This window comes from Glycine max, chromosome 3, assembly GCF_000004515.6.
Source record: "Glycine max cultivar Williams 82 chromosome 3, Glycine_max_v4.0, whole genome shotgun sequence".
Classification (NCBI taxonomy): Eukaryota; Viridiplantae; Streptophyta; class Magnoliopsida; order Fabales; family Fabaceae; genus Glycine; species Glycine max.
The window spans coordinates 23220734-23244174 of NC_016090.4; the positions used below are offsets into that span (position 1 = coordinate 23220734).

The following is a 23441-nucleotide window of genomic DNA, read 5'->3' on the forward strand; positions in this document are numbered from 1 at the left end:
TATTTCACTATTTTGACGGGACTCAATATTACACGTGTTTTATTAAATACATTATGTACACGCTACGCCCTCAATCTCCACCGTAAAACATTTTAACATTATATCCAACCGTCGAACAAAACTCTCGCACCGTGCGTGATTTGTTTACTCTCGCTCGCTAGGCAAAAACACAACACAAGGAGGTACGAATGATACCTACACCAGGCATACGCTTCAAAATAATACTTTATTTTAACTACATATTTAGCCTAGAAGACTATGATAAGGTTTATTTACATACTAAAAAACATAACAAAAAAATAAGTACTGCTAAATTCTAGTAGCTACCAAAGGTGGTTGCCATTTACAAGTTGCCTAGGCACAAACTTCGTGGCACTTAAACGAGTAACTTTACATGATTTAACTGCTTTCACATGTCTCCATTGTCACACTTTGGCAGCGTCTCTTCCTCAAGCTCACCTGAAAAGGAAGGGGTATAATTAGCTTTGCTTTGGCCATCAATATGGTTGCATTATGAACAGTCACAGTACAACTAAAGGTACTGTGTTCTCAGCTAAAAAAGAAATGTTTATGGATATGACATGATGTGATACAAGAAAACATCATTGCAAACAAAATCTTCTAATTCGGGAGTAAGCCCAGCTTTTAAGTTGGATCTTGATGACTATGATTTTGTGTGTTGAGGGGTGATTGATGGAGGAGAGAACTGAAAGTAGAAGAGCATTGTGCTTGGTAAGAATTACCAATACACTTGATGATATACAGAAATATAAGAAAGTGGTTAAGACATAAAGCTATGCAATTTTTTTTTTATCTGTCGGAATTGAACACGGTACCAAGAAGTTTACAACACTTACGCATACAAAATTGACAATACACAGAGTAAAACCAAAGTTGTTTTGATTACCAGAATTAAGTATTTTTGGATCAAATTGTTAAACTCCTCGAGTTTGCATTGAATTTACTCTACAATCATGTCCTTCATCATCAAATATGAAAATTTGAGCTTTAAATTAAAAAGCTCTATAATCCAAATAAGATCTACCACAACTGGTGACAATTCACTACCTTGTTCTGTCCATATTCTGAACTTGTATTTGCAGAGTCGTGTCAAATTTAAGCAAATCTTTGTCATTTGTCTCATATGGCAGCAGCATAGTGAACCATTTTAAGCTACAAAGAATTACAAACACCATAACTAAAGAACTGTTTCACACACATGCTTCTAAAGACTAACTTGGTCTAGTTAAAAATTCAAGCAGTGGCACATAACAAGTTATACCTTAGATGAGGAAGGGGGCAAGGAAGCTGGCCCTTTTCACTTTCTCCGTTCTCTGAAAAGAAAGACAATTTTTCCTTTTCATGTTTCACCATCCTCAACCTTTCTCCAAGAATTTCAATCTCATTGCCAATCTTTAACTTTTCATTTTCAACTGCACTTGAAGAATCACTTCCAGAATCTAAAGACAAAGTTCTGCATCTTGAGTTTGAGAACATAGATAAGTGACTGGTGGGGCCATCAACACCATTACCATTTTCTGGCTTATCTGTCCTTCGGCGATTACTTAATACATCACTGCTCTGTACTGTTTGACCTCCAAATTCAAGATATCTATTTGTGAGTTCATTTGTAACAGTACTCAATGAAGAGATACTTAACTTTTCATTTTGCTCTTCCCTTAGTTTTATGTTATCGTTAATGACATGGACATCAAAAACATTCGGATCAGTATCATAAAAGGAGCTATGCAGGTTGACATGCACTTGATCCTTATGTTCTGTGTTTTTCTCCAGATCTAGTCCGTCTTTCGTATTGCTGTAAGTCTGAGAAACCATATAATTTGAAGAAATATCTTTTATTTCATCTTTCTTAACAAATGATCTGGTGCTTCGATTTTCATATGTTCCAACCAAAATTGGAGGTCTTTGTCCCCATTGATCATGTTGCACCTTTGCCTTGCCATATGATTGGTCACTTCCTTTCGAATCCATCTGCCTGTAAGTATCAAGTTCCTTTTCCAAAAAGTGGTTCTCCCTTTCCCTTCTTATAAGGATCTCTTGCAGAATATCCATCTCTTCTTCATCATAAGCAACTCTTTCTTCTATAATCCTAAGGTATTGCCTCATTTCCAATTCCATTGACGCCTTCTCCTCCTGCAGACGTGATATCATAGCCATGGTTTCATCAGCAGCAGTAGCAGCTGCAGCTCTCTCCTTCTCTAGCTCAAGGTAAAGAGCAGCATAGGCAGCTTTCTCTTCTTCAAGTGCATTTTCTAACATCTTGACACGGTCCTCTTCATTACCAACAATCTGGACATTGTCACACACATTATTTATGTAGTGTTCCAATGACAATAAACATTTGTCGTGTCCTGGACTATCAACCATTGATCCATTGAAATCATAACTATGACAGGTCTTTTCATCCAAATCATGGCCAGTTTGGTCATCTTTGGCATCTAAATAGAAGGATAGCAAAATACAACAAGTCAAAAAACCACAGTATGTATACAGTGATCAACAAGAATATAATTCAACTTGTTTCCCTTTAGAAGTCCAAGGAATATCATTCATCATTATAATCACAAGATGCTGACTTGGTAGGTTGCAAAGAATCATAAATATACTAACATATGGGAGCTAGTATAGCATAAATTAGAACACTACAAACTCATATTAACAACATGTAACTCAAACAGTTTAACTTAAACCATCAAATGAGCAATTATTATGTGGGAAATTTCTCACTTACCATCTACACTAACTCCTTTCCCTGAGGTAGGACTCATGCCTGCATTTGTTTTATCTCTAATTATACTGCCATCACAAGGCGAGCAAGGAATGAGGACAACATCAGATTGCAGGTTTTCTGAAGGAACAGCTGAAGAAACTTTCGCACAATCATAACTAGCCCTCCTATGGCACCGAACTCCAGACCTTCGTTTCATACTCATGACCCTCTTCCCCTTAGCATCATACACGTTTTCCCAATCAACGAAGGGAAGCAAACACGGTCCTGAACATGAACTGCAAGATGCCTCATCTTCCAACTCAACAACCCTATTATCATGTGTTCTCTCTGTAACAACTTTATCATTGGCACTGCATGAATGACCCTTAACCCAAACCAGATCAAAAGGGAACCTCTTAACCGCCATAACTTGAATGGAACATATCTTCCTAGAAGGCCATTCGAACAGCAATCTATGCACACAGAAACGGCTACTCCTAAACCCAAAACTCCCTTTGCAGGGGCAAGGCAAACAAAGTCCAAAAAATCTAAACCATTTGGACACAAAGAAAGCAAAAGCGGATCCACACAACAAGAAATAAGCTAAAACAAGGTCAATAAAGGCACCAATAAGTCCTCCCAACGTCCAAGAGTGCGTCTCCTGTGAAGAAGAAGCCATCTTCCTCTGAAGTGCTCAGAAAGAAAGACCATCACATAACAGATAACACACAACACCCACCATGCAAAATCCGAAATTTTCACCGACCCAAAACCCAAAATCCTAAATTTAAAGCATCCATGAGACAATATCAAAGCAGGTGGTAGAACAACCTGAAGAAAAAGACAAACACACATAAGAAACCCAAGATCATGGTTTGGAGAAGCCAGCAACCAAACCACAATTTCAGCTCAACCCTTTGTGTTATTTTTCATCCTATTCTAAGAGAAAAATTACTTAGTTGGGATTTGAAAACTGTACTTTCAGGGATGGGATTTGAAAACAAAATATTTAAAATTTGAAGAAAAGAAAAACCCAGAAAGGAATTAAGGAGAATAATAATGAATAGTGATGATTGATCGAGGGAAGAATTATGAGATTGGCACGTTTTAAAGCTTCATAAAATAGTTTATTATTGCGAACACCAAAGTTGCATCCGATTTCTTCATTTTGTGTGGGACAAACTACCAGGGAAAGTTAGAAGTTAGAACGTGCCCACAAGAAAGGAACGACATCGTTTGCTGAAACTTCCAAACTTGCCATGTGGGCTTTTATTTTGTTATTATGTGCTTAGCCTTGGCCCTCTTCTCTCGAGCACGTGCAATGCAGCTATGTCCTGTAGATTTTTTATTTATTTTATTTTTTACCTTGAACTTGTGAAGGTTCCAGTATGGTTTGTAAACATTAACATATCCCTCGTATGGCACACACTCTAATGCAAAAGCAAATTTGATGGGTGCACAAATTTGTACAATTGAACCTACCATATTTTTGGAATAGTTTTAGATTATATTTTGGATTATCTTAATTTTGATTAATATATTGTATTTTTTTAAACTTTGGTTATATTTAGTAAGATTTGTTGGAAGCGAAAAAGTTAATTGATAATTTTTAAATTATTTTATTAAATTATAAGTATTCGGTAAAATTAATTGTTGAAATAGTTGAAAAATGTAAAATGACATATTCAAAAAAGATAATGAGAAAATTGAATAGATATTTTAAGGATAAAAAAATAAAAAATAAAAGCTAGAAACTACTAAAAAACGTTAAAAATCACTTAAAAAAACTTATTTACCAAACAGTTAAATAAGTTTTCAATTAATAAAAAAATTAAAAATTAACTAAAATGATTTGTTAAGCATAACATTTATTTATAATGCCCGAAGCAGGGTCGAGGTTCAAAAGAGAGAAGATTGTGTTAGCACAAGTAAAACTCAATGATATTACATGCATCAATTCACTTATGACAATTGTTGTATCTCACTTTTTTTTTAACATTTATATTTTTTAATAATCATTATTAATTATAAAATTTAGTTTAAAATGCACTCAGGATATTAAAAATTCTTACATTCATGTAATCTAAGTATAAAGTATGTCTATAGTTTATAATCTATGATTTATAATTTATAAGAATAACAAAGAATGTTAAGAGATAAAGTGTTGTCCAAATTACTCATCAAATCACTTAATGTTCTTTTTCAAACTCTCATATCTTATTAACTATATTAAAAAATGTTAAGAGATAAAAATTGTTAAAAATAAATAAATTTAATATCTTCCAAAAAAAAAATCAAACTAGTACGCACACTTGTAATAATGACCTTTTTGTGAGTGCATAATAAGATGATTAAGTTTAAGAACATGTATGATTCATTTCATTCTACTAACTTGACCTAACCCAATGTTAATTTTTAGAGCAAATTAAAATAATATCCCCTAAGATTTACACTAATTACACATGCATAATAAGATGATTAAGTTTAAGAACATGTACGATTCATTTCATTCTACTAACTTGACCTAACCCAATGTTAATTTTTAGAGCAAATTAAAATAATATCCCCTAAGATTTACACTAATTACACATGCACCTCCTTCTTTTTCATATATTACTTTGGCACCCCCTCTGTCTAACGGTGTTCGTTTCCATTAAATTATTTTTAGAAACCCAAAATTATCCCTACTGCTCACACCTGTCTCTTGGTTCTCTTCATTTCTTTTTTGCAATTGCCTCACATTATTTCTCTTCTCCCCTTTCCAATGTTCACACATCACAACCATGCAAATTGAAACAAGAGAAAATGGGTGGGAGTTTTGCATTTGGGATATGAGAGGGAGTGGGTTTAGGTGGTTTGATGGAAATAAAATAAAGAGAAGAGTTTGTTTGTTTTGGTGAGTTGAATTTGGGAATGGGAGGTTGAAGTTTGAACAATTTTGACAATTCTATGGGTTCTCAATTTGGTTTTGAATTTGAACAAGATGGATTGTATTGGTTCTAAGTTTGAACAATTTATTTAGATTGTTGAATAATGAATGCATTATTGAGAGTTGAAATAGGAAATATTGGTTTGAACTTGTTCATATTGTAATTTTTTTCCACAAAGGAATTAGGGGGTGCTTGCGTAAAGAATAGTAAGAGTTAGGGGGGCAGGGCGATTGTAGGGCCAAAAAAAGAAAGAAGGGGATGCATGTGTAATTAAAATAAACTTGAGGGAATGTCAAGTGTAATTTTCTCTAATTTTTAATAGGTTTGTAATTTAGAAATTAAATCTAGTGTGTTTTGTAAACGAGATCAAATTATGCTTCAAGATATCCCAACTCAATCTGATTTCCTATATTTATTTAAAAAGCCAACTTTTTTTAAACAATTAAAGTATTATCCATAAGAAAAGTATTTTGATAATAATAATTTTAATAGATAATATTATATATAACAAGACATTATATTCATAATAATATTTTTTTATTTTAAAACATATACGACAAAATATATCTTATTTAAAAATTTATACTTCTTTTATTATACTATTTTTATTATACTTGATGTTAAAATTTATATATTACATTAATAAATTGATTTGACATAGTCTTATTTCATATACTATTCAATCGAGATTGAGTCAAATTCATTTAAAAATAAAAAATCTTATCAAAATAATTTTGGATTAGATACAAACAAATACAAAATCGTCTCAACTTATTTCATGCTCATTCCTAATTAAATTTTATAATAATCATGTACCTGCATAGGGATATCTTCCTCCAAGCTTCCTTCTTCTCCAAAGTCTTCTTATCCAAGTATTTAGTACTCGTCAGTCAGAAAAGTGGGGTACTTGCCAAAGGTGAGCTATTTTATTTGAATTTTTTATGCCAAAAATGATATCTTTGCATGTTAAAGCATAGAGTTAGCCTTAAATTTCACTCAAATCAGAGTTTCCTAGCAAAAGTTGCAAATAAAACAAGTTTAAGGACCTTTAGTAAAATGAAAAATCTATCACGAATTTGGATTGAGAGTTAAAGCAGTATGGAATATTTTTATTAAAGTTTTGAACTCAAACATGAGTTTCTTAGGTTTGAAAATATAGGGTAACATATAAGATTTGAGAAAATCTTACTCCCGGAACACCTAGAGCACTCAAAATAAGTTAGGAGCAAAACTTTGAAAAACCGAGCGACAAAGTGATTTTAGATAATAGATAACTTATCTTTGAAATTCGTGCCTCCATATAAATTATCTTGGAATTATTTCTTTTCTAGAACTACTGAATTATTTAGTATTATATTGCTAAGATAAATGCAAGATCTGATGACTAATACATGTTCTAAAATTGTGATGATTTTCTATTGATAAAATTACTTAAATGTGCACTACTACAAAAAGCAGATTTAACATCGCCAACTTAACATCGGTTTTTGACAAAATCGATGTTAAGGTAAACGTGGTAGCATAATTGTAAATAATGTGTATCCGTTAACATCGATTTTCTAAAATTCCGATGTTAATGAACTAACCTTAACATCGGTTCTTGGTCGGGTTTGCAGAAAACCGATGTTAACTTAAGTATGTTAACATCGGGTTTTGAGAAAACCGATGTTAATGTATGATAAGTTAACATTGGTTTCTTCCAGAAAATCAATGTTAACGTTAACATCGGTTTTTTTAAAAAAATTGATGTTGAACTTAGATTTTAAAATATTACTCGAACCCTATTTTGCTCGCGCTCTCTTCTTCTCCATCTAAGCTCTCTGCTCTCCGTCTAAGCGACCCACTTGAGCATCGTTTCATTTAAGCTCAAGCATCGTTTCTGTCACACTCGAGCATCGTGGCAACTCTCTTGTTCTTCTCCTTCTTCTTCCCCATTCAACAGGTTCTTTTTCCTACTTCTCCTTCTTCCTCTCTTTCTCAATTTATAGCTTTATTGTTCTATGAATATTTAGACTTTATGATAACAATGTTGAGTTAGAGTTGCAATGAATAATGTTATACACACGGTTAAAACCTTGAGGTAGTGAAAAGGCATTCTGACTCATGAAGTGTAAGCTGTAGCAATTATGGGTGGAAAGGTTTTGTTGGGTTTGCAAATAGTTAAAAGTTATCAGATGATGAGCAGTTAAACTTCTGCTAGTGATCTTATATTCTTATTTGTAAAAATTGATTAGAAAATGTACTGTGCGGTGTGCACTTTGAATTAGTGCCATAGTTTGTTTGGCTTGATTTTCTGTAAGATGTATGTTTTCATCTCTTAGTGGTTTTTGTATTAAGTTCTGTATTGGTAATCTTAAAGCTCTGTTTGTTGCCAGATTATCCAGTAGCCTGGGATCAGCTTGGTTGTATTTTATTAATTTAAGTTGAGAAAGTATTTCTTTTTCCTAGAGAGGTTTTATGGATATCTACTTAATCTTAGTTCTTATTTTAACTGAAATTAGTAAATTTGTTCTCTAGTAATTGTGTGGTGAAAACTCAAGTAGAAAAATTACAAGGTTTGTGGAAAGAAAGAAAGAAAAAAAATCTTTCTCTGCCAAATATAGCAGAATCCTAGGAAATCAATCAAAGTAAATCACATAACATTGATGTTGAACCTGTTGGATTGAGTGGCCTCAGAATAATTAAGAAGGGGGGGGGGGGTTGAATTAATTATTCCTAAACATTTACTAATTAAAAATTCTATTCTTCTAGGGCATTTACTAAATTGTTAAGAGAATGAGGAGTAGAAGAGAAACTTAACAGAAAGTAAAAGCAAAAATTAAATGCACAGCGGAAAGTAAAAGAGTAGGGAAGAAGGAAACAAACACACAAGAGTTTTTATACTGGTTCGGCAACAACCCGTGCCTACATCCAGTCCCCAAGCGACCTGCGGTCCTAGAGATTTCTTTCAACCTTGTAAAAATCCTTTTACAAGCAAAGATCCACAAGGGATGTACCCTCCCTTGTTCTCTTTGAAACCCTAGTGGATGTACCCTCCACTAGAACTTATCGACAAGAGATGTACCCTCTCTTGTTCTCAATCAAACCCAAGTAGATGTACCCTCTACTTGTACTACAAAGGATGTACCCTCCAATGTGTTAAGACAAAGATCTCAGGCTGTTAAATCTTTGATACTTTGTGAATGGGGATACAAAAGAATTCTCAGGCAGTTAGTACTTTGAACACTTTTGTATTAGGGAAAGGGAAGAATCAAAAGAATTCTCAGACTGTGTCGTTTTGAATTCTTTGACAAGGGAGAAGGGAGACACAAAAGAATTCAGGCGGTTAGTCCTTTATTCTTTTGGAAAAGGGAGAAGAGAGACACAAAAAGAATTCAGGCGGTTAGTCCTTGGCGAATTCTTTTTGGCAAAGGGAGAAGAGAATGAAAGGATGAATAGCACAAGTTTTCAAGGTTTAGAAAACCAGAAAACTTCAGAAAACTTTTTGGTACAAAGAAGAAGAAGAAATTCAAAGAGATTCAAGGCTTGTAAAGGATTGATTGAATAAGTGTAAAAGTGTATTGTAAAGCAAATCAAAGCCTTGCTTTTATAGACTCTTCATGTCTGGCGAAGAGGACCATTTAGAAGAGTTATAACTTTTAGAAAAACTTAAAACCAATTTGAAAAAGTCAAAACCTTTTTGAAGAGTTACATCTTTGGATTTATTTAGAAACAGTCACTGGTAATCGATTACCAAATAAGTGCAATCGATTACACAAAGCTTTTATGTGAAAGGATGTGACTCTTTACATTTGAATTTGAATTTCAATGTTCAAAGGCACTGGTAATCGATTACCAAAACATTGTAATCGATTACAGCTTTTTGAAATTAATTGGAACGTTGTAAATTCAATTTGAAAACTTTTTCAAAACAATTTTGCTACTGGTAATCGATTACAACAATCTGGTAATCAATTACCAGAGAGTAAAAACTTTTTGGTAAACATGTTTTGAGAAAAATCATGTGCTACTCAATTTTTGAGAAAAACTTTTCATACTTATCTTGATTAAGCCTTCTCTTGATTCTTGAATCTTGAGTCTTGAATCTTGATCTTGATTCTTGAGATCTTGAACCTTGAATCTTGATTCTTGACTCTAAACTTTCTTCTTGAGTCTTGAATTCTTCTTGATTCTTATCTTGAACTCTTGAATTGTTCTTGATTCACTTGAGTTGTTCTTTGATTGATCTTTGATTCACTTGAGTTGTTCTTTGATTGACCTTTGAGCTTTTTGTCATCACCTTTGTCATCATTTTTTGTTATCATCATTGTTATCATCAAAACACCATTGAATCACCTTTGATTCACCATGAAGCTTTGCTTCTACAGAACCCACCATAGTCATAGCATTGTCAAAATTCCAAGGCAGTTATAATAGATGTATAGGTGCATAAGCAGCAAATTAAGGAAGAAAAAAGTTAAAGTTTTTTCACTTCATTCTTTTGAGCTAGCAGCAAATTAAGAAGAGGGTTTGGTCATTGGAAGGTGTTTGATTTGCACCTTCTTGGGACTGGCCATGATGAATCAAACCAGGGTCTTTGAAGGAGTGAAGGGAAAGGCCAAGATCCTCAGTGTGACTAGAAATTATTGATTGTTTACCCCTTGTAGATGGCTTGGCTTGGCTTTGTCTCTTATCCTTTGATGTAGTGCATCTTTTCCCCTGTATGCTTTTATAGACACTAGATATTGTGGTAGAGAATCCAAATAAGCTTAAAGTAGTGGCACTTGCTGCTGGTTGTTACTCTTCTTGCAGACCAGGTAACGACTGCACTCCAAGCATGTAATGGAATTGTGTATTGATTTGTCTCTCAATCTATGACCAGATTTAAATCTGAAATTTCACAATATCGATTGATTTACTTGATACTCGCATGGCTAATTTACCATTTTGCTTCTGCCACTGCAGCTGATCCCAAAAACCCAAATCTTGCAATTGCAACCTGATCGAGGCCGTACCCGAATCAAATAAACATTAAAATGCAGTAACTAGGAAGTGATCCTAAGTCGTTTCCCAACGAGCAATGATAAACCAAATGTTCATAACAAATAGTAGGAAAATAGTAACGAATTGGGGGGGGGGTGTTTGCTTTTGTAAATTAAACAGCGAATAAATGAGAATTATAAAATATCAGAATTAAAACACGTTGCTTCCCCTTGATTCACAAGCAAGTCTCTTATCCTAGGTTACAAGAGTTTATCCTTTATCAGTTCAACCACTTAATTCAACCCTAAATTAAATTACTAATCGAAATTTAACATAAGGCATTCATTATGTGATTAAGCAACACATACAACAATTAATCATAAACGATCATTATGCATGAACGTAATTGTCATACCCTAATTTCGTCCGGGGACTATTGTTTGATGGCATGCAACCTTTGGTTGACCGCTTCGAGGTACTTGGCACCCTTTGTTGCACAATACGTGAAGTTCCGAGACATGCCGAGAATCAAAAGGAAGCATTGTTACGCAATCCGTGAAATTCCGTAAAATGCTGGAAATCAAAAGGAAGTATTGCTATGCAATCCGTGAGTTTCCGTAACATTCCGAAAGCTAAAAAAGGAGTAATAACATGACCCGTAAGGCTCCGTAACCTTACGGAAAGAAAACAAGTATCGTTATGAAATTCGTAAAGTTTCGTAACGTTACGAAAAAAGAATCACCAAAAAAAGCAAAGGGGAGGTGTATTTAGTAAAAAAAAGGGGTGCAAATAGCAATCAGGCCCACTTGGGCCTTCCAGGATGTTCCTCCAAAAGGCGGTTGCTTCTAGAGGAAGTAACCTGGCTCGCCTGGGAGAGCTGGGTGGCAAGCTCCTCCCCTATTTTCCTATAAATAAGGGGAGGAGTGAAGAAGAAAGAGGTTCATCCCTTCTGGTACTTTGTAATCACTTAAAATTAGTGAAAAAAATTGTTTCCATGAAGAAAATCCAAGCCAAGGCGCTTCCGTAATGTTTCCATAACGTTTCCATGGGTGATTTTGCGAAGATTTTCAACCATTCTTCGTCGTTCGTCGTTCGTTCTTCGTCGTTCTTCGGTCTTCAACCAGTAAGTTCCCGAAATCGAACTTTTCAATTCATTCTATGTACCCGTGGTGGTTCCCATTTGTTTCGCGTATTTTTATTCTCGTTTCATTTACTTTCCGTACCCCCTTTTGACGTGCTTTAGTCATTTACTTAAGTCATTTTCTCGCCTAATCAAAAAATAAAATAAATTTCCACCGATCATTTGATTTGTAATATCTATTAATTTCTGTTAAAATGAAATCCGACCGTTCGGTCATGCCGTAACCACGTTGGAAACCAAAAGGAGGTAAAATAATAATATAATAATAAAAAAATATCTTTTAGTAAAATAAACCAAAAAAATCAACCGGACGTGTTTCTCTTTGGGTTTTCTCTTTCTTAATTGAATTGACTAATAACTAAAGTGAAACTAAGGCTAAAATCAACTCGTAAAGTCAAGCTCGTCCGCTAAAAATCACTAAAAAGGATTTTAAGGTTCGATATCTCAGTTTTTCTTACCAAGTAAAAATGGATCATTTTAAGGTCCAACGCCTTAAAAGGACCTCCTTCCAAGTAAAAAGAATCGCTTGATTCGCCCTTTAGAAAGAACTACGTAGGTCTGATTTCCTCTTCGATAGAGGGTACGTAGGAGCAAGAGCCCCGCTTTTGTTGACCTCAAAAATAAAAAAGAAATAAAAGTTTAGGTACACAATTTCACACAATTCTAAAATTAAGGCTGTTGTCCTTTGAGACAAACGTGAGAGGTGCTAATACCTTCCTCAAACGTAAATACAACTCCCGAATCTGGAATATTCTTCATGATCGGTTTCCTTCGGTTTTTCCGACGTTTTCCACAAATAAACGTTGGTGGCGACTCTGCGCATTTTTCCTCCTTTGGAAGACGCACCCGTGAGCCTCGCCTTGCTCGCCCGCAAAAGGGTAGGTTGCGACAGTTGGCGACTCCACTGGGGACTGTTTTTGTGAGTTAGGCCTATTTTAGGAAAGTGTGGTATTATGAATCTTTGTGTGTGCGCTTTTTCTTGAACTGTGTAAAAATAATAAATGTTGTCTTTTCCACATTTTTACACCGCATTCTAAGCACCCACGGGTTTGAGTAAAAAGGGGCCCTATACCCGGGTTCATGGAAATCTAAGGAGTGGAGGTGAATCTATGTTCATGCTAGGTCTCCAACTTGCTTGATAATAGTGAAACCTCATCTAGAGCTTTCTCTCTTTATAATGTGTTGTCGCTGGTATTCCATACCGCCGCAATATTATTATCTTGAGCGATGATACCTCTAGAAAACAGCCATGTGAGATATGAATCATTGGGAGTAGTTATTAGAGACCCCTAGATATTATCCTATAGGTCCCCAAATAGGGGCACGGAGCAAACATGCCGCGTGCCATTTTAAACACTGCCATGCATGTAGTCCTAAATGTCATGTACGCCTTTGATTGTAATTATTTGTGGATATTGTCGTACTATGTGCATCCCCGTGTTATGCTTTTGCGCGTCTACATCATGTCGTCATGCACGCGTTGTATATTGGTCTCATCTTTTGTCATGGGAAGCCGGAAGATCCATATCACCTTCTTAACTACACACATGGGGCACTGCACCCCCAAGTGTGCAAGTAAGAAGAGATAATTTTTCGGGGCTCTCGTGTCCGTAAATGCATTCATATCATGCATCGCATAAACATCTCTTTATGGCATCATAATGAACATATCATTCCTGCATTTGTCCGTTATCATATTCCAGCATCACATTTTGCACGAGTCATTGCGTCATCATGCATATGCGTTCAACATACATTTTGTTCTACAAACTGCTTACCTTTTGTTTTCATGTTCGCTCATGCATGATCCTTACATTTTCCTCTGCAAAACAAAAACAAAAAAAAGCATGAAAATTCATGATGCATTCTTAGTTACATATATTCGATACCATGAGCCAACCATGTTGGGATCGTAAACCCATTTCTAAAAAAAATGTGTATATATATAAAATAACAACAAAACAAAATGATTGAGCATGGTACCTAATGCATGGTTAACTAAGAAAGGATGTTTCTTCGGGCATCTCAATCTCATAATTACATTTTCCAAGCATAGCATGCGTATTCCCGAGCCTTTCATCCCTATGAAATGTTGATGAAGTATTGGCGATCAAAATTGCCATTCCCTAGGTTATGGGGTTGAACCAAGCTCGTGCTTTTACGAAAAGGTTCATCGAGTCAAGTTAAAGTATGGAAGTAACCATCTTGCAAAAAATTGGGGCAAAAGATGGATCGTGTTGCATTGCTGCTTCGTCTACTGCCAAACACATTTAGGACTGTCGATGTCCCTGTTACTTCCAGTTTCACCATGACGAAGATGTCATGGACCATGTTGAAAATCTAAATTGATTCAACCCCATATCCTGCGTAAAAATTTGCAATACTTCAACTGTGCATCATTCGCATACATCCATGTTGTTCATTGGTTTCATTGCTCATTGCATTCTTTCCTTAAAAAAAAAGAACTTAATCATTGTTATAAAAAAGAAAAGAACACGCTTTATGGCGCCCTTACCAAACCTGTGCTAGAGCTAGAGTAATGGGTGAAGTAGAAGAGGCGCAAAAGCAGATGGAGGCCAACATGGAGGTCATGAAAGAGCAAATGGCCACAATGATGGAGGCCATGATGAGCATGAAGAAGATAATGGAAGCCAATGCGGTTGTTGTTGCCGCTACCAGCGCTGTTGTTAGGGTGAACCCGATGCCCCCATCTGATCTCAACCAAATGAATCATCCAACCTCAGATATGGTAGGCATAGATTTGGGAAGTACGGGCGGCCCCCATGATGTGCAAATTCAAAATGAGCACGCCTTCCCGCCATATGGCTTGCCTCTCAACTATACGCCACCCAATGTGGCGTACACTCCCAGTGAGAATGTCAATAACTCCACTCCTATACCCATTGAGAGCCAACAACCCCAAACTGATCATGCACATGTCTCTTAAACCGTGGGGGAGACACATGAAATTCCCCACCACAATCTAGCCGACTTTGACCCTTGCCTTGGATATGCCACTGAAGGGCAAGCAGTTGGTGATATACCCCTGCAAAACACTTGGGAGGGCCCTCAGTATCACCCACAACCACACCCCTCACATTCCACAATGATTAAAAACCCTCATGCTATGGCGGAAATGGGAAAGTTGGATCATCTAGAGGAAAGGCTCAGGGCCATTGAAGGAGGTAAAGATTATGCCTTTGCTAACCTAGAAGAGTTGTTCCTAGTACCCAATATCATCACCCCTCCCAAGTTCAAGGTGCTGGACTTTGACAAGTACAAGGGGACTACTTGCCCCAAGAACCATCCAAAGATGTATTGTCGGAAGATGGGGGCATACACAAAAGATGATGAATTACTGATACATTCCTTCCAAGAGAATCTTACTGGGTAGCTGTTACCTGGTACACTAACTTGGAACCTTCTCGAGCCCATTCTTGGAAGAACCTAATGGTTGCCTTCGTTAGGCAGTGTTTGTATAATGTCTTCGGATAGGATGCAACTACAGAACATGTGGAGGGATCTGGCAGCCCAAGTGGCACCCCCAATGATGGAAAGGGAGATGGTAATCGTGATGGTAGACACATTACCAGTATTCTACTATGAAAATGGTGGGTTAACACCTTCAAGCTTTGCGGATATGGTCTTCACCAACGAAAGGATCAAAATGGGTCTAAAAAGAGGCAAGTCTGATCATCATGCTTTGATAAATGCAAAAAAACTGGGGCAAATGAAGAGGGTGAGAATGAGGGAGAAGCCCATGCTGTGACTGCCATTCCTATACAGCCAAGTTTCCCACCAACCCAACAATGTCATTACTCAGCCAACCCACCACCCAGTTATCCATAAAGGCCATCCCTAAATCAACCACAAAGCCTGTCTACCACACAACCAATGCTAAACACCACCTTTAGCACGAACCAAAACACCAACCAAAAAGGAATGTTGCAGCAAAAGGCCTGTAGAATTCATCCCAATTCTGGTGTCCTATGCTGACTTGCTCCCATATCCACTCGATAATGCAATGGTAGCCAAAACCCCTGCTAGGTTTCCTCAACCTCCATTTTTCCGAGGATACGACTCGAACACAATGTGTGCTTGTCATGGAGAAGCCCTGGGCCATTCCATTGAGCACTGTATGACCTCAAAGCGTAAGGTGCAAGGTCCAATTGATGCGGGCTAGCTGAAATTTGAGGAGAATCGCGTGTAAATCCTAACATTGACAAGCGACACCACACATGGGGAAATTTTGAAAGCTGTTGTTAGATGTCTCTAATGACTCATCAGGATCTTCAAGTTTATGCCATAGTTACAATGCTAAATAAAATGGATAAATCTGACATCTTTGTCCCTCACCTCTCGTAATTACATCTCTGCTTCCACTGGAATGTGGGTGCAAGCCATTGGTTTGTTTGCTCGAGCGACATGCGCTCCTAAGTGTTGACTTCCAAGACCGTTCAATCAAAAATTACTCGTCTTGCATGTTGGTGGGGGTGCCGTAAAACAACGAGTAAAGTTCAAAACAAATAAAGTTAAAAAAAAAACATTTGATTAACTGTGTTTTCAAGACGTTCATGTGACCTCATTTTATCATTTCGGAAAGTTTGTCTTTTTAGAGAGAAGTGAGTTATCAAGAATAGGATGTTGGACAAATGGCCTCAGTTATCTTAAGAAGGGGGGGTTGAATTAAGATACAAAGACTATTCCCCAATTAAACTTTCACTCTATCTTTTTGGATTAACAATGCACCCTTAACATGAATTACTCAAAAGACAATTCAAAATAAACTTCTTTAAAGCAAAAGATAAATAGCAATAAATAAAAGAAGTTGAAGGGAAGAGAGGAATGCAAACTTGATTTATATTGGTTCGGCCACTTCTCGTGCCTACGTCCAGTCCTCAAGCAACCCAGTTGAGATTTTCCACTCTCTTTGTAAAACTCCTTCTACAAAGTCTGAACCACACAGGGACAACCCTTCCCTTTTGTTCAAGAATCCTCTACAACAAGAGACCCACGGTCTCTTAATCCCTTTTCAGAAATAAGAAGAAGAGAAGAAGAAATCTCTCTTAAAAGAGATAGATTGTACAATGAAGATCAATCAAAATTCCTTATTGAATATACAAGTGGTTGACCAAGGAATCTTTTTGAGAGGATAAGACAGTTCAGTTCAGAAAAACTCTTAATCTTTTGAGAGGATAAAACTTTTTGGGCAATGAAAACTCTCTTTAAATTCGTGTTTCCAAGTCACCTTTGATGGCCATTCATAAACCATTTGAATAGATGTGACTCTTGGAAATTATTTTCTAAAAATCTCCTCTGGTAATCGATTACAAGACTTGTGTAATCGATTACAGGCTTTAAAATTTGAATTAAAACGTTCAATAAACTGCTGGTAATCAATTACCATCCATGTGTAATTGATTACACATTATAAATTTTGAATTCAAATTTCTAGTGACTGTTATAAACATTTTCAGCTGTTGGTAATCGATTACCAGAGAGTAAATCTCAATTTAAAATGATTTAGATAGAATTCTTTGGCCAAACCTTTTGCTTTTTCAATTTGGAAATTTATTCCTAAGATTCTAGAGATCAACTTGATCCTATATCTTGATTTTCTTGGATTCTTGGATTCTTGTCTTGAATAAAACTTAGAAGCACTCGATCCTTTGGCATCATCAAAACATCAAAACATCTTGCTTCTACATAGGAGTCATTTGACTTAATCCATCAACTAAAAATCCTTCAACTATTTCTCGTCCTGGGGAAATTCTTTTTGCAAGAATCAACTGCTTCTTTCATTCTTCCTCACTACGAGGTTGTGAAAACAAGACAATGATGGTTACCTCATAGCCCTACACTAGGGCAATGAAAGGCACCATGCATAAACCTCGAGCGAACCTAGGGGCAGATTAGAAGTTCTCACCCAATGGGTTCCCTACTACAAGGTCATGACGAAAGATAACAATTGGTACCTCAAAGCCTTACACTGGGGCAATGAGGGACATCGTGCATGAGCCTCAAGTGAACATAGGGGCTGATCAAAAGTTCTCACCCGTCGATGTTTTTAAACGAAAAAAAAGGGGGACAAACCCTGGAATTTCAATGGATTGATTAAACATCAAACGGCTTCATTGTCGTCACTCCAAAATGGTCAAGTGACTAAATCAAACAGAAGATACACTCTGAGGGAGTTCCCAAAGAGATTTGCAAAAGATAGGATAAGGTTGCATGAATTATCACCTTTTTCAAAAGGACAGTCAATCTGTGTTTTCCAAAAAAAAATTAAATCAAAATCAAAATCAGGGAAAAAATGTCATGAACATTGTACAACTTTCCGTAGCATTGCATTGTTTCATATGAAGTCCACATTTACCAAATTTCAAAGGTTGCATACATCTGCATCCCTAAAAATCATGTTAACTGCATAGATGTCCTACACCTAATGTCCCATCATTTGGAATTTAGGATGACCGGCCCTCTCGATGAGTCAATCTCTTTCTTTCTCATAAGGGTGTACCCTTGGGTACTAGTACCCTCACCTTTAGAGGGCTACAAGCCCTCGCTTTCAGAGGGCTGCATGCCCTCGCCTTCAGAGGGTTGCACGTCCTCGTCATCAGAGGGCTGCACGCCCTCACCATCAGAGGACTGCACGCCCTCACCTTCAGAGGACTGCACGTCCTCGCCTTTAGAGGGCTACGCGTCCTCATTTTCAGTGTGCTCCATATCCACGCCTTAAGAGAATTTAAGGTCCTTTGCCATTAAATGCTTAACCGAGACTTGCGTTCCCGGTTAAGGGGCCAGTAGTTCCCTTTTATTAGTTCCTGGGCCACCCCCTGATATTGAAGGGCGACCAACTGTGCGAGCACAACCAGAGAGGGAGGCTATCACGCAGCTACTATGCATACTGGGGCAAGATTTCACCCGTGCCGTTGTAAAGAGAGGAGTGCGGGTCATGCGCACCAACATGACCACTCTTACACAGATATGGATGACGTTGCTACTTAGCAACATTCCACTCGACGATCGTAATGCCGATATCCCCCTGCGGAAATATCAGTTGGTCTGTGTCGTTCCGACATAGGTAAGTATGCACATTGCTCAACTGATTTCTGATGTCATCTATTGTTTGCAGGGATCGCGCCCGCAAGACACCCAGTGGACCTGAAGAAGTCCAACAGGGTCCTAGGGTTTCCAGCTCTGATAACGGGTCTTTGTCAGTTCTACGGAGTGCCCGTCGCCCCCAGCAAGGTCATGCCATCATGACATAGGTAAGTATGCACATCTCTCAACTGATTTCTGATGTCATCTATTGTTTGCAGGGATCACGCCCGCAAGACACCCAGTGGACCCGAAGAAGTCCAACAGGGTCTTGTAGTTGCCAGCTCTAATTACGGGCCCCTATCAGTTCTACAGAGTGCCTGTCGCCCCCAGCAAGGTCATCAGGCCCCCTACTAATCGAGCTTTCACCAAGAAGTACTGCGCCCCCAGGCAGGCGCAGGGCGAAACACCACAACAACCTGGGGATGGCCGCCGGCGGGCAACAAACGCACTGCCACCACCTCTAGAGTTCACCTCAGCTCATCCACAAAAGGTTAGAGCGTTGCTTACGACACATGGCCGACCAATAGGCGACCAAGTCCAAAGCCAAAGGTAAGCAAAGTACTAGGTCCGTGACCGACAAGTCATAAGGCGTCCAGCTCAAGACGTTAAAGAAGCGCTACTAGGAGGCAACCTAGTACCCTTTAAATTTCTGTTTGTTATTTGATCACCCTTTGTTTCTCAAGTCATAGTAGGACACACCTAGTTGCTCATGATCCTAGGAATTTAAATAAAACAAGCACAAGCTCGGAAGGTAGTCATACCTCACAAAATATATGTGTATGTTTAGGTAGCAAGATACCTTAGATATGCATGTATATAGCAAAAATACCTCACAAAATATATATATGTATGTTTAGGTAGCAAGACACCTGGGATATGCATCACAAAAATACCACACAAAAATATACATATGTTTAGGTAGCAAAATACCTCATGAAAAAAAAACAGAAAACAGAAAAGTAAAATATTGTCTAGCTGAAAAGTAAACATGCTTTTGAGAAGAGATAACTTCCAGCTTTTCTTTGAAAAAAAAATTTCACTGATCATAACCAGTTTTTGAAAGAAAGTGTTTGTAATACACCTGAAGGGTGAATGCTGTGAAAATTTTCCTGAACACCCAAAATTTTCCTTGCATGTGTGTCATGGAAATAATGTGGGGCATCCCCTTTATCCCGGAACCGCTGGCCAAACCAACACCTTGACATATATCATGACCAGCCGTTCTACAAGTCTTGAGCCAAAATCCCAACTTATCATAAACCTTGACCCAGGGTGAGAATGTCAATCCTTGCCCTCGGAAGAAAACAAAAAAAAAGAAAAGAGAAAAGGAAAATTCCCAATCAAAGAGTGGGAGAAAGCAAAAAAAAACCAAGTAAACAAGAAAAAGAAAGGAAACCATGACCTAAAGTGGTCCTCTCCCTTTGATTGCCAACCAAAATCCTGTGCGCTAGCAACTTTCTCGCCCTGCACTAAAAAAAAACAGAAAAGGAAAAGGCAAAAACACTCAAAGCCAAATTCCCCACCAAAAAACCATTCCCAAGAAAAAGTCCTATTGATCCATGATCACACATGTAATCTTTGATTTGATAGGAAATTATTTGCAAAATCAAGTCATGACATATCTATGGGTCGGAATTAGGATAAAACACTTACCTGTGTGAGATTGATACACTTTGAGTGATTTTCTCCTATTTTTGTTGAACCCAGTGCTTCCTCTAAATGGTCATTTAGAAACGAAATGCTAACATCCAAAATCTCATTTACGGTTATGAGAAAATTTCATCAGCATACTCTCCTTCCTCGATGGACACATTGTTTCTCATCCAAAAAGCATATGTTGCTCTGATCAGTTGGAAGTTTTGTCTCTTTACTAAAGCATGTTCGCATTTTAGTGAAGAAAACACCGAGACTATTTTTAGTCTCACAGTTATCAAGAACTACGTAGGTCTGAGTTCCTCATCACAAATTGAGGATACGTAGGAGCAAAAGCCTTGCTTTTGTCGACCACCCCACCTTTTGTTACCGTGACCCAAGAGTCCGATGGCATGCGGAGCCACATGACCGTGGGATCCCCAAATTCATATGTTCCATCATTTATCATTTGTATGTTATCTTGTTTCTATGACTTGAGGGACTAATGTTTGTTTTGTTTTGTCTCTTGTTTTGTGCATACATGTTGTTTGGACTGTTGCGTTAGTGCTTACTTCGTTATTGTCGATAATGTTTGTTGAAATTCCTGAACCTTGTAGAGTTTTCCTTTAGGAACGTCATCCTAAAAATAAAACGAACAAAAAAATCATGATAACGCCAAGAATAGAAAAAAGAAAAAAGGCGTTGTGAACAAATGCCGTGTCTATATATAAAGAAAAGAAAAGAGTTTTTTATATGTAAAAAATGTATGGAAAGATTTTGTGTGTGTGTAGATAAGGTGTGAAAAGAAATTCTTGTGTGTGAGTAATGAGTGTATATAAAGAAATTTTTGTATGAACCACGAGTGTATGATGAAAAAACGAAAAAGAAATCTTTGAACAGGAATAGAGTTTGTATATAGACCGTGTTGATATAAAGAGAAGGAGTTTTTAATGCACGTGTATACAGAAAAAGTTTATCGTGTATAGGAATGTAGGTGTACAAAGAAAAGCTTTTCTCATAGATGGCGATGGATGTATAGTTTTTTCAAACATAAAAAAATGAAACAAAAAGAAAAAGAAGGAAAGACCTCGAAGGTCGGCATGTTATGGTCATAGGAAGCATAAATCATTCGCAGAGAGCAAACATATCTTTTGGAAACAAGATACTGACGCTAAGAGTTTATTTTCCAGAATAACCGAGATGAGAATGGATGGATTCGTTGAACCGTTGAAAGAACATAATTTGGAAATATTGGGTCTACTTGTGTAAATCCCAAGCCTTAGTATCACAATGCCATAAACTGGATGCTTGAGTACCCACCTAGCTGTAGCCATGACTAATTTTGCATGTTGTTTCCAAATCATCATTGTTATGCGTGCCTCGTGGAAATAATATGGAAATTCAACCCAAGACCGACACCTTGACACACGAATTTATTTTGCCCCAGATATCAACCTTAAGCTACTTTGAACCTTGGCCCATGAAAAGAATCCTCATCCTTTCCCCCGAAGAAAAGGACAGTAGAATCTCCTCAAGGGAGAGCGAATAACGAATGCTAAAACCCGAATTCCCAATCAAAGATCGGAAAGGAAGAAATGAAAAGAAAGAAAAGGAAAGGAAAAGAAGGATTCTTGATTGAAGATCGGAAGAAAGTAAAAAGAAAAGGATCGAAGGAAAAATAGAATAATTCCGGATCAATACAGGAAACCAGGAAAGAGAACAGAAGATCTTCTGACCAGATAAATTTTCGGCAGGGTAAATGACTACTGGCAAAGGAAAACCCATTTTTGAAGTAGTTCTTCCTTTGGGATTGCCATTCAAAGTCGCTCTTGACTGGCGATATCCCGCCCCACATAAACAAAGAGGAAAAGACCGAAACACCCAGCTTCCTCTCCAAAAACACTACCCTCGAGAAAATCTTATTGATCCGTGATCGTGCGTGTGATCTTTTGGTTCGATAGGAAATCATGTGCAAAATAAAGTCATGGTGCAGCTATGGTTTGGGATTAGGATAAAGCACTTGCCTGTGTGAGTTTTTATACACTATGAGTGATTTTATTCCTAGTTTCAGTTTGACCCGACGTTTCCCATGAATGTTCATTTAAAAGCTAAATGTTGACATCCTACCCTTCATTTTCGGTTACAAGGAAAATTACTTTTGGCATGGGTATATTGTTTCTCTAAGATATGGTGCTCTCGCGAATGATTTATTTTTCTTGCTAAAGCATGTTCACCTTTTTAGGTGAAAAAACCCGGTGGACCATTCGGTCCTGCCAACAAATCTTATCCGGAGCCCCATGAATTGATTGTCATTCATGCGTCCTCCACCATCGAGTCTGGAGCCCCACGAATTGATTGCCTAGCGCTGTTCGTCTATCCTCCACCCTCAAATCTTATTCGGAGTCCCATGAATTGATTGCCTAGCGCTGTTTATGCGTCCTCCACCATCGAGTCTGGAGCCCCACGAATTGATTGCCTAGCGCTGTTCGTCTATCCTCCACCCTCAAATCTTATCCGGAGCCCCATGAATTGATTGTCATTCATGCATCCTCCACCATTGAGTCTAGAGCCCCACGAATTGATTGCCTAGCACTTTTCGTCTATCCTCCACCCTCAAATCTTATCCGGAGCCCCATGAATTGATTGTCATTCATGCATCCTCCACCATCGAGTCTGGAGCCCCATGAATTGATTGCCTAGCGCTGTTCGTCTATCCTCCACCCTCAAATCTTATTCAGAGACCCATGAATTGATTGCCTAGCGCTGTTCATGCGTCCTCCACCATCGAGTCTGGAGCCCCACGAATTGATTGCCTAGCGCTGTTCGTCTATCCTCCACCCTCAAATATTATTCGGAGACCCATGAATTGATTGCCTAGCGCTGTTCGTCTATCCTCCACCCTCAAATCTTATTTGGAGACCCATGAATTGATTGCCTAGCG

The 23441-nt window shown here is 37.6% G+C and overlaps 1 protein-coding gene across 2 annotated transcripts; it reads right to left on the reverse strand.

Moving 5' to 3' along the window:
• Nucleotides 1-207: 207 nt before the first annotated feature.
• LOC100815378 (probable myosin-binding protein 6) lies at nt 208-3967 on the reverse strand. 2 transcript variants are annotated; one of them, XM_003522155.5, is made up of 4 exons: nt 2753-3951; nt 1283-2459; nt 1069-1173; nt 208-459 (listed from the first exon to the last, which is right to left on the reverse strand). In XM_003522155.5, exons 1-4 carry the CDS (start codon nt 3408-3410, stop codon nt 456-458), a joined length of 1944 nt encoding a protein of 647 aa, XP_003522203.1. In that variant the 5' UTR covers nt 3411-3951; the 3' UTR covers nt 208-455. The 2 variants fall into 2 exon arrangements, with proteins under 2 accessions (XP_003522203.1, XP_006576617.1); XM_006576554.4 differs by lacking the exon at nt 1069-1173 and having other exon boundaries at nt 2753-3967.
• Between the last annotated feature and the right edge of the window lie 19474 nt (nt 3968-23441).

Excerpts from the sequence above, each read along its gene's own strand:
- LOC100815378 (XM_003522155.5), bottom strand. The coding sequence starts at position 3,410 with ATGGCTTCTTCTTCACAGGAGACGCACTCTTGGACGTTGGGAGGACTT. Across the intron at positions 2,460-2,752 it reads GAAAGGAGTTAGTGTAGATG|ATGCCAAAGATGACCAAACT; the intron begins GTAAGTGAGAAA and ends CCTTCTATTTAG. Across the intron at positions 1,174-1,282 it reads TGCCCCCTTCCTCATCTAAG|CTTAAAATGGTTCACTATGC; the intron begins GTATAACTTGTT and ends AATTCTTTGTAG.